Here is a 12,108-nt window from a genome sequence, read left to right on the forward strand (position 1 = left end):
TGGCTCTAGGCCAACATATATGGGAGCTTGACTTCAGTCTTGGGGGAACCCAGGTAGATTTTTGCTGTAAACATCAACCCCCAAAACTGCCCCTAGACCTGCAGCCCTGTATCCCCCCACCATTCTAACTCAAACGGAGACACCGAGGTGGATCTTAAACCCTTAAATGGTCCCTGGTGCCCCATAAATGGTGGCATGAGGCAAAGCCATGCTCCTTGACTTTGAATGTAACAGAGGTTTGTTCTCTCTGCCTCTCTCCCCCTGTCTCTTTCTTCCTTCTGCCTCTCTCCATCTTATGGTCCTCTCGCCATGTTTGTGACTTGCTACATATCTGTGTCCATCTCTTTGTTTTCTCTGTCTCCTTCCCATGCCTCTGTGCGTCTCTCTGCCTCCCTCCCCACACCACTGTCTGTCTGTCCATCTCTCCTCGTCTCTCCTCCCATGCTTGCTGCTTTCTCTGCATTGACCCCCCCATGTCTTTGTCTCTCTGTGTGCCCTCAACTCCTTGCTTCCGTCTCTCTCTCCATATCTCTCCCTATGATCTGCTGTCCCCGTATTTCTCTGTCCCTCCCCACCATCCGCTCCCTCACTCTGACTTCCTACCCCCCATCGTCTGGGGCAGGAGGGCCAGCAACTGATGCAGGAGAAACCAGAGCTGGCGGCCTCGGTGCGGAAGAAGCTGGGTGAGATCCGGCAGTGCTGGGCAGAGCTGGAGAGCACCACCCAGGCCAAGGCGAGGCAGCTCTTTGAGGCCAGCAAGGCCGACCAGCTGGTGCAGAGCTTCGCGGAGCTGGACAAGAAGCTCCTTCACATGGAAAGCCAGCTGCAAGATGTGGATCCTGGTGGGGACCTGGCCACTGTCAACAGCCAGCTGAAGAAGCTGCAGGTATGGCCTGACTGATGCAGATGGGGGCTTTCTAAACACAGTAGGGTCCCAGCCAGAGTCAGACTCCACTGGAGATATTTCAGAGGATATCTAAGATAGGGGTTTAGTTCAAATGTGTTAGAAGGGCTGGAAGCGGAAAGGGAATATGAGGCAGTCCAGCTAGTTAGTTACTGGAAGCAGCTGCCGCCCCTAGGGCAGGAGAGGAAAGGGAGAAGAAAGATTTAGAGCCGAGAAGGTAGATAACAAGCACACTGAGGGTTTCTCAGAACCCTGACATCTGTTTCCCTGGATCGAGAAACCAAGGCCCAGGGGTAGGGGGATGGCTTTATACAGAGTAATAACAATATTCATGGGACTTGCCTGGCGGTCCAGTGGTTACAGCTCCGTGCTCCCAATGCAGAGGGCATGGGTTAGATCCCTGGTCGTGAAACTAAGATCATTCATGCCATGCCACGTGGCAAACAAACAAGAAGAAGAAATGGCATTCATGGAGTGCTTCCTCAAGAGGAAGCCTCCTTGCTGAGCTCTTACTGACTCCCGCCAGCAATCCTGAAAGAGCAGTACTATTATTATCTGCCATTTGACCAACAAGGAAACAGAGACACAGAAGGTAGAACGCCTGGCCCAGGGACACACAGCCAGTCAGCGTCTCCATCACAAAGCAGGGGCTTTGAGAAGACAGACCACATCTGCTTTATCTCTGCTTCTAGCCTGGCAGCCAGGGGATGCTCCGTATCTGACTGATGCGCTGACTGAAGGTTTGAATGTGGGTGTTGAATCCGTCTCACCTCCCAAGGTGTGACAACTCCTGCCCATACATCTTAGGAGTGATGCCTGAGGCTCTGGGGGGTGAACATATGGCCCAGGGTAGCAAGTGGCCGAGCCTGCATTCAAATCCAGGTCCCTCACCTCTTCAGTGCTCCTGTATAATTATGCATCTAGAGAGCTTGACATGGTGTCTGGCAAAAAAAAAAAAAAAAAAAAAAAGTGTCAATTGATAATAAAAGCCCATGACACCAGTTAGTATTTATTCAGTTATCTATGCAGCAAATCTTTATTGAGCAGTTATGTCAGCACGCCAGGCACTTTTCTAGAATACAGCAGTAAGCAAAACAGACGGAAAATCGCAGCCCCTGTGAGGCTCCCATTCTGGTGGAGAGATGGGCAGAGGAGCAAAGAGAAACACAGACCTGCGTGAGATGCCAGGGTCGTTACCGCTTTCTCTACCCCAGTGGTTCTCAACTGCCTCGTCTCCAGGATCCCTTTACCTTTTACAAATCCCTGAGAATCCCAAAGAACTGGTTTGTGTGGATTATATCTGCTGATGTTTACTATATTAAAAATTAAACCTGAGACATATTTTTTAAATATGTTTTTATTTATTTGGCTGTACAGGTGTTAGTTGCAGCATCTTTAGTTGTGGCATGTGGGCTCCTAGTTGTAACATACGGAATCTACCTGAACAGGGATCAAACCTGGGCCCCCTGCATTGGGAGCACAGAATCTTAGCTACTGGACCACCAGTGAAAGTGAAAGTCGCTCAGTCATGTCCAACTCTTTGCGACCCCATGGAATGTAGCCCGCCAGGCTCCTCTGTCCATGGAATTCTTCAGGCCAGAATACTGGAGTGGGTAACTGTTCTCTTCTCCAGGAGATCTTCCTGACCCAGAAGTCATATCGGGGTCTCCTGCACTGCAGGCATGTTTTTTACCAGCTGAGCTAAGTCCCTAAAACTGAGACATATTTAAATGATCGGTTTGTTTTGAAACAACAGTAAGGAATCAGTCAATCACATATTATCCCCAAAGCATTCTTTTTCGAAGAATAGCTATAATTTCCAAAACAATGGAGGCAGAAGAGTGGCTTCATTCTCAGTGTTGCAGCCTCCTTTCATGCCTGGCTTAAAAGAGCGCTGGAGGGACTTCTCTGGCGGTCCAGCGGCTCTGTGCTTCCGCTGCAGGGGGCATGGGTTTTATCCCTGGGTGGAGAACTAAGATCTTGCCTGCCATGAAAGGCACTGGATTCTCACTGCTTCCAATAGCACAGGTGCTACAGTCCCTGCAGAACCCTGCTGTGCACCTGGGAGAGAATGAGAGAGGCAAATAACACCTTAAGTATTTTTAAAAATATAATAGTTGTAACCTAGGGACTTCCCTGGTGGTCCGGTGGCTAAGACTTCATGCTCCCAAGATAGAGGGCCTGGGGTCCATCCCTAGTCAGGGAACTAGATCCCACATGGTGCAACTAAGAGTTTGCATGCCACAATTAGAGATTCTGTGTGCCGTAACGAAGACTGAAGATCCCACATGCCACAACTAAGAGCTGGCGCAGCCAAATCAACAAATAGTGTTTAAAAATAGTTGAAACCTTGCAGACACCTGGAAAAGATCTTGGGAATCCCCAAGAGTCCCCAGGCCACACTTTGAGAACCACTGATCTGTGCTCGGTGTCCGCCACAGATAACCCATCCCTCCTCTCCAGCAGCCCTACAAGGAGGGGCCATGGCCATCCTCACTGGACATGTGAGGAGACCACAGCACATGAAGGGTCTGTGGCTCTCCCAAAGTCACACAGCCACACAGTGGCCATTCAGGGCCACATTTAGTTCCCAGTCGCCTTCCTCCCTCGATACTCCCAGACCACAGTGAGGGAAGGTGACCCCCTCACTGGTCTCTGAAAACTCCTTCACTATCTGAGGTCCACACTGCGTTGGCTGGGCAGGCAGTGGGCAGGTGGCGATGGCTTGGCCCCAGGTCTGCTCTGAGATCGCCCAGAGTACTGGCAGAGACAAGTGGTGGCCTGGATGGCCAGGCAGAAGAGAGAGCAAGAAGAACAAGCAGCCAGGGGCCAAGTGATGAAAGCCTGGGCGGGGGAGGCAGATAGGCCTGGGTTCAAATCCCAGCGTCCTGCTCTGAGCCTCTGTCATCCCATCTCTGCCTTAACAAGGCCTCCCAGGGCCCCAAGTGAAAGTTGTGCACCAGGGTGTGGTGAGTTCCCAACAGATGGGGATCTGTGACTGTCGGGGTCCCAACCGGAAACAGAAGGCACCCTCCACTGAGGCCAGCAGCAGGGAGCCTTCACTTCTGGGGGTGAGGGGGAAACGGGCATGGAGTCTCCAGACAAGAGCAGGGACCCTTAGTCAAGAATGGCTCCAGAGGCTTCCCAGGTGACACAGGTTCGATCCCTGATCCGGGAAGATTCCACGTGCCGAGGAGCAGCTCAGCCTGTGTGCCACAGCTGTTGAGCTTGTGCTCTGGAGCCCAGGAGCTGCAACTACTGAAGCCCTGCACCCGCCTAGAGAATAGCCCCTGCTCACCACAACTACAGAAAAGCCCATATAGCAATGAAAACCTGGCACAGCCAAAAGTAAAAGTCAATCAATAAAATTATATGTATGTAGGTATATATATGAATGACTACAAAAAAGAAAATAAAACACACACACAAAATGGCTGCTACTGCAGGGAGGAGCTGGGAAATAATACATCTACTCCCTCTTAGTTTTGAAATTCTTTTTTTTTTTTTTGGCCATGCTGCAGGCCATGTCAGATCTTAGTTCCCCAGCCAGGGATTGAACCCTCGCCCCTTGCAGTGGAAGCACAGAATCTTAACCTCTACTGATTTTGAAATTCTTAACATTTGAATCAAAGGACCTGCATTTTAATTTTGCACTGGGCCCTGCAAATTATGTATCTGGTCCTAAGCCCAGCCCAGCTGGAAGCCAGAAGGCAGGGGAGCCAATTGCTGTGATCCTTACAGGGCACCCCACCCACCCAGGGCACAGAGCAGGATGGAGAAGTTTAGACTGTGGTCAGGAGGGGCAAACCAAGACCTCCAGCACAGTAACAACTACGGCTAGGATTATTCATTGTCTTACAATGTTGCCTCTTTCCTGGCAGTTTATTGCAGTGGATAAAAGCACTCGGCACTCGGTGGCATGGGTTTGAATCAAAGCTCTGCCACTTACTAGGTGTGTGATGTTAGGTGTGTGGCTTGACCTCTGGTCTGAGCCTCTGTGCCTCTTCTGTCCGACAGAGAGAACCCTAATACTAAGCCACTCGGTGACAACAGGGCTATGAGAGGCAGTACATGCCAAGGTCAAGGCCATGTATGCTGGAGCCTGGCTGCCTGGGGTCAAGCCCAGCTCTGTGATTTATTAAGTGCGTGATCTGGCATTATTTCTCTTTTTGTGCATCAGTTTCTTCTTCAGTAAAATGGACATCATAATATTAGCAACTTCATGTGAACAACGTACAGATTAAAAAATGATGCAGATTAAAAAATGATTTAGTTTCAAAATTGCTGACCCAGCATATACAAGAGACAATACTTGTTTACAAGTTTAAAATTTTTAATTGTCTTCAACCAAAGGGTACATCATCACTCTACTGCATTAGAAAGTTGGGTTATTTCTCTGTCTTCCATAGATGATGTTGACTATGTGAAACAGTTGTTTCATTTGTTTCTGATTATAGTCCATTTAGGCATTTCCCCACTCCCCCATCCATGTAGCTTTTCAGAAATGTATTTGGCTGGGGTCCGGTGGGGGTTACTTCCTGGTGTTTCAGGAGCTGGGATTCCAGGCTCTCATTGCCGAGGGCCTGGGTTCAGTCCCTGGTCGGGGAACTAAGACTTCACAAGCCCGGCAGTGCATCCAAAAAAGAAAATTCAGTTAGAAAAATAATGTCTTTGGAGGGGGATGTACTATATGAGACATTGGTACAGTGTGAGAAGTTGGAGGCATTTGCAGTTCACCCGGTTGTGACGGATAGCTTGCCTAAGTCCTGATGCTGTTTGATGCATTAAATGAGAGCTCCTTTTTCCAGCCATAGTTGCCAGCGCTTGGTGTTGTCAGACTTTCTAGATTTTTCCCCAGTCTGGGGGATGGGAAGCATTTCTCACTGTGGGATTTGCATTTGCAATTAGAGGGGGGAACTGGCGACCCCAGCACCTGTCTCCCTTTCAGAGGGAGGGTTTGGGGCCCCTGCCCTGGACAAGTGAGGACTTGGCTTGACCCTTCACAGGGCGGTGGGTTCACAGGGCGGCGGGTTAAGCCCCACACACCCTGGAGAGCGTGATGTGGGGTCCCCATTGTTTAAGGGAGAGACTGAGACCTGGCGAGATGAGGGCCTGGCTGGGAGGGTCACATGGCGATGAGCAGGCTCCAGCGCGGGACTCCTGGGCCCTTTCTCCAGCAGAGGGCGCCCGAGGCGGGGAGTGACTCAGTGGGCCGAGGCCCCCAGACGGAGTCCAGCTGGGCCTCAGGAGCTGCCCCTGGGGGAGGGAACTCCCGTGACCCCTGCTGACTGCTGGGGCCCGCCTGAGATCCAAGACACTGGACTTGTGCGGGAGGGAGGGGGGCGGTCCAGTGGGGCACATTTCCCGGCTGCCCCACCCCTCAGGGCACCCGAGCCGGCTGGGCTGGGGGAGGTGGGGACCCGGGTCCAGGGGCGTGGATACGTGAGTTCTGTGTCCCCTCTGCCTCGCTCTGGGCCTGTCTCCCAGCCCTGCTCCCCCAGTTCCTCCGTGTCTCCGTTTCTCTTAGTTTTTTCCCCTTTCCTCTCTCCCTCACCTGTCTTTCTCTGCCTCTCCATCTTGCTCGCTCACTCTTCACTTCCGTTCCCCCTCTCTGCCCCTCTCCCTTGACCTCTCCTCGTCCCTGCGTCCTCCTCGCGTCCTTCCCGTGTCCCTCCATCTCAGCCTCTGCAGCAGCCTTTCTGGAACCCCAGTTCCCAGGTCAAGGCCACACGACACCCTCCCCTCAGTCCTCCTTTCGGGCCTCCTCCAATTGTCCTTCCCAGCTGAGGGGCCATATGGTGGAGTCCCAAACCCCTGCTTTCCCAGTTCCCAGGGGCCAGGCCAGCTGGTCTGGCTCAGCCTTGGGCTCTCACTCCAGGAGGGAACGGGGGAGCTGGTCTCCTGCCATCTGAGGGGGGACCAGCCAGGGGAAAAGGCACTGGAGGCTTTGCAGCTGCTGGGCTGAGTCCCCAGAGACTTCTTACCCAACTCACCCTGAGCCAGAAAACACTCTGGCCAAGAAAACACCCTCTTTAACTGAGAGGGATAGGGTGAGGAGGGAGGTGGGAGGGGGGGTTTAGGATGGGGGGGACAGACATATGTATACCTGTGGCTAATTCATGTTGATGTCTAGCAGAAAAAATCACAATATTGTAATTATCCTCCAATTAAAGTTAATTGGAAAAAAAAAGAAAGAAAACACCCTCTTTGCCCCTTTTCAGTCTTTGTCCCACATTTCTTCATCTAGCTCAGCATGGCCCAGAGTCAGGAGCCACACCGTCCAGGGTTTGAGCTCCCATTCTACTGCTGTGTGACTGCAGGTGACTAACCCCACCTTTCTGGACCACATCATCCCGGATTGCAGAGAAGGAGAGTGACCGAGAGCCATGAGGGTTTTTGGTCCCCTGGTCCTGGCTTCAAATTCTGGTCCTGGCAGTTTTCACTCTAGGCCAGGCACTGATCTCTGAGTCTCAGTTTCCCCATTTGGAGTATGGGAAGGCTGCGGGTAGGCTTCCCTGATAGCTCTGTTGGTAAAGAATCTGCCTGCAATGCAGGAGATGCGGGTTCTATTCCTGGGTCAGAAAGATCCACTGGAGAAGAGATAGGCTACCCACTCCAGTATTCTTGGGCTTCCCTTGTGGCTCAGCTGGTGAAGAATCTGCCTGCAATCCGGGAGACCTGGGTTCGATCCCTGGGTTGGGAAGAACCCCTGGAGAAGGGAAAGACTACCCACCCCAGCATTGTGGCCTGGAGAATCCCATGGACTGTATAGTCCACGTGGTCCCAAAGAGTCAGACACGACTGAGCGACTGTCAGTTTGACTTTCAAGGCAGCAGGTGGGTCTGAGTAGCAGTCAGGTTGTTACGGGGGGGAGGGGGGTCTGGGTTTGCGTGTCACCGGGTGGCAAAGCAGCTGAGGTTGTTTTGGAAATAGGTGCCTCTGTGTTTTGTTGATTTGGTTTGGTTTTTGCCTTGAATTTGAATGTCTTTTAAAAAATGAGATATGATTCCATACCACAAAATGCACTTTTTAAAAGTGTATAGTTCAGTGATTTTTAGTGTTTTTGCAAAGTCAAGCAACTCTCACCACTAATTCCAACACAGTTTCATCACCCTGAAGAGAAACCCTGCGGGGCTTCCCAGGTGGTTCACTGGTATAAATCTGCCTGCCAATGCAGGAGACTCAAGAGATGCGGGATGGATCCTTGGGTCGGGAAGGTCCCCTGGAGGAGGAAATGGCAACCCACTCCAGTATTCTTGCTTGGGAAATCCCAGGGACAGAGGAGCCTGGTGGGCTATAGTCCATAGAGTCACAAAAGGGTTGGACATGACCAAGCGATTGAGCACGCAACGAGAAACCCCGTCCTTACTCACTCTCTCTACCAGTCTGCTTTCTGTCTCTACACATTTGCCCGTTTTAGACAGTTCACATAAATGGAATAATACAATATATGGCTCTCATTGTTTTCTGGCTTCTTTCACTTAAAGTTTTCAAGAGTCCTCCATGTTGTTCCTTTGGTTGTAACATTTCAAGCTGGTTTAAATTTTTTTTTTTTTAATGTTAACCTTTAATACCAAGAAAAGGAGAACAACATGGTGGCCAATCCAGCAAACAAAAGCAACACACACACACACACAAAAGCAACACACACAAAACAACAACAACATAAAAAGCAACACACATTTATGGAGACTTACTCTGTGCCGGGCACGGAGCCAGGAGCTGGGCTCCAGTTGTGAGCAATACAAACATCCCCATCTTCCCTGACCTCATGAGCTGTTGCGAGGATTAACTTAATTCATTCTTGTCAAGTGCTGAGAGCGAACATGGGTGTGTTACCCATTATTGCTGTTATGGTAAGAAGTTCAAATGGAAGGGTATGCTGTGAAAAGTAAAAAACCTTTCTTCTCCGCATGCAAGCCCCCCTCCCCAGGGGTATAAGTGCTCTCAACTGTTTCTTCTCTATCCTTCTAGAAATATTCTATGCATACCCCCACATGTACACATGACATACAGACCGCAGTGAAGCTTGCCTTTTCCCTTGGCCGAACAGCCTAGGCATCCCTCCTTGTAGGACATACCCAGTCCTTTTAAACTGTTGCATGATGTTCCAAGGGATAGTTTGACAATGTCATTGACCAGCCTTCTGTTGAGAAACCTTTAAGGCAATTTCTGAACTTCTGCTAGTATAAATAATGTCACAACAGACATCCCTGTCTGTGTGTATTTAAGCCTGTGTACAAGTATTTTAGAATTAATCCTCAGGACTTCCCTGGTGGTCCAGTGGCTAAGACTCCATGTTCCCAATGCAGGGCGTCTGGGTTCAGTCCCTGCTCAGGGAGCTAGATCCTACATGCCACAACTAAAGATCTACTTGCCGAGAAGTAAAGATCCTGCATGCTGCAAGTGAGACACAGCACAGCCAGATAAAGATATATATATTTACCACTGAACCACCTGGGCAGCCCTCCTTCAGTGTTTAGGAAAATGCAAATTAAAATAACTACAATACAGTATCTCTCACTTCTCAGATTAGTGGAGATAAAAAGCTTGCAAGTACCTAATGATGGTGGCCATGTGGGGAGATGGATGGTTTTATATATACACATTTATATATGTATATAAACGTATATTCTTTTCTTATATATGTATATTTATAAGTGTATTATAAGAAATATGTATTAGAAAATAATTCTCAAAGTAAAATTTTGGTACCAGAAGATTTATGCATTAAACTTTCCCCCTCATTTCTTTGCTTCTTTTCCTTTTTTTGGCCACGCAGCTTACAAAATCTTAATTCCCCAACCTATGTCGTCCTCTACAGTGAAAACGAAGAGTCCTAACTGTTGGCCCTCCAGGGAATTCTCTAAACTTTTTAATAAATATTACCAGATATCCTCCTGAAAAGGCAGTGGGCACGCTTGCAGAATGACAGCCATCCATCTCCCCACATGGCCACCGTCATCAGCTGTTAGCAAGCCTTTTATCTCTGCTAACCTGAGAATTGAAAGATAATTGATTTGTGCTATGTTAATTTGCATTTTCCTAAACATTGAAGGGGGGACTTCCTAGGTGGCTCAGTGGTAAAGAATCCTCCTGCCAATGCAGGAGACACAGGTTCAATCCCTGGGTCAGGAAGATCCCCTGGTGAAGGAAATGGCAACCCACTCTGCTATTCTTGCCTAGAAAATTCCATGGACAGAGGAGCCTGGTGGGCTATAGTCCTTGGGGTGGCAAAGAGTCAGACACGATTGAGCGACTAAACGACAAGACACTGAAGGAGACTGAACATCTTTTCACATGTTTAATGACCAGGTACTTCTGTATCCTTTGCCCATGTTTGCAAGAAAGGTTACATATTATGTCGGTCTTTGAAATACTTGGCATTTTTCTAGAAGTAGAAACATGGCAGTCCCTGGAATAATTCCGTCTCAGGCCACATGGCCACTTGCTCCAGAGGGAGGAAGGGGTTTTCATTTCATGGGGAACTGGAACTTATAACCTTAATATTTCAGACTATATTCACAAGTTTCCTCAATTCTAATGTGTTTTTATTTTCTACATTTCACTACCATGATTTTCTTAATAAAAAAAGTTGTGGGGAATGACTATTTCACTTTTCTTTGATTTCTGCCGCTCGTGTGTCTAAAAAATTTCCATTGGACATGACTTGGATTTGTCATAAGGTTTGATTTTTTACCCACTTTTCCGACTCCTACGGATTGTGAACTGCATCAACTGGGACTCTCTGAAATGTGGTTCTTAGGACTTAGGCTAAAAGGAGCTGGAAGTTGTTGGCTCATAGAGCTGGAAGAACCAGGGGTAGGAGCTTGGGGCATGGCTGGATCGGTCCCACAAATTCTGACCGTTGGAGTTTCTCTTTGTTTCCGCACCCTGCTTTCCTCTGTGTTGGCCTCATCATTGGGGAACCTGTTCTCTCTTGGTGGCAAAATTGTCCCTATTATCCCAGGCCTGTGTTCTTCCAGCTTTAGAAACAGGTTGAGAAGGAGACCACCCCTTTTCAGTTCACATGCTTTTCCAGAAAAAGTGTGAAGAGTTTTCATTAGCTGATCTTAGGTCACATGCCATCTCTTACCCAATCCTTGTGGCCAGGGTGATTCAGTGTTCTTATTAGCCAGGCCTGAGTCACATGGCCATTCTTGGACTGATGGGTTTCATCAGCCCCTCAGGAAGCTGAAAGAGTTTTCACTGGCCCAGCTTAGGTAATAAGACCTCGAAAAGAGTCGGACACGACTGAGCGACTGAACTGAACTGATCAATCCTTGTGGCCACAGTGGTTTCTGTGTTTTGATTGGCTAGGTTTAGATCACGTGTTCCCCTTTGGCTCTCTAGGTTTTAGCAGAAGACTGCTCAAGAAGCTCAGTTTCTCTGGTGGCTCAGCAGTAAAGAATCTGCCTGCCAGTGCAGGAGACATAAGAGATGCGGTTCGACCCCTGGGTAGGGAAGATCCCCTGGAGAAGGAAATGGCAACCCCCTCCAGTATTCTTGCCTGGGAAATTCCATGGACAGAGGAGCCTGGAGGGCTGCAGTCCTTGGGGGTCACAAAGAGTTGGGCTGGACTTAGCTACTACACAACAAGAAGTTCAGGATCAGAGTGGGATTTGAGGTGCTAGGAAAGAAAGGACCAGTTTGGGGCAGGCAAAAGCAACAGCTCTGCACTACAGAACCTTGCAGCAAAAGTCTTGACTTTGTTCTTAAGATTCCAGCTTTGGGTTGCAGTCTTTTGCTTTAATCTGTTACCACTTAATTTCATGCCTGTTATTTTGTTTTCTGTATTTCCTCCATCTGTTTAGAATCACACAAGTAATACATAAATATATTATTTTGTTAAAAGCTACTGTTATCTTAGAGATCTTTAGTAAAACATAAAGTCTCCCTTCAACATGCCTCCGGATCCCACACTCCAAAGAGAACCCCAATTATTATTTGGTATGCATCTTTCTAGACCTCTCTTTATGTGTTAATAGAGGTACCTACGTGGATTATTAATGGTTTTATTTTCTTCATGTTTCAACTTTTTAATTTATTTATTGGCTGCACTGGATTTTCATTACTGTGAGCGGGGGGTGGGGGGGTGCTATTCCTGTTGCAGAGCATGGGTTCTAAGGGGCTCCGGCTTCAGTAGTTGCAGCACATGGCCTAGTAGTTGTGATGCATGGGCTTCATTGCCCCTCAGCATGTGG

At 48.8% G+C, this 12,108-nt stretch overlaps 1 protein-coding gene across 2 annotated transcripts in view; it reads left to right on the forward strand.

Moving 5' to 3' along the window:
• SPTBN4 (spectrin beta, non-erythrocytic 4) overlaps nt 1-12,108 on the forward strand; it is a 75,610-nt gene that overhangs the window by 41,688 nt on the left and 21,814 nt on the right. For both annotated transcript variants that reach the window (XM_069550768.1, XM_069550769.1), the window contains one exon: nt 623-886. In XM_069550768.1, coding sequence (XP_069406869.1) covers nt 623-886 — 264 coding nt within the window. The remainder of the gene's footprint in view (nt 1-622; nt 887-12,108) is intronic.

Source organism: Ovis canadensis, chromosome 14 (genome assembly GCF_042477335.2).
Source record: "Ovis canadensis isolate MfBH-ARS-UI-01 breed Bighorn chromosome 14, ARS-UI_OviCan_v2, whole genome shotgun sequence".
NCBI classification, from domain to species: domain Eukaryota; kingdom Metazoa; phylum Chordata; class Mammalia; order Artiodactyla; family Bovidae; genus Ovis; species Ovis canadensis.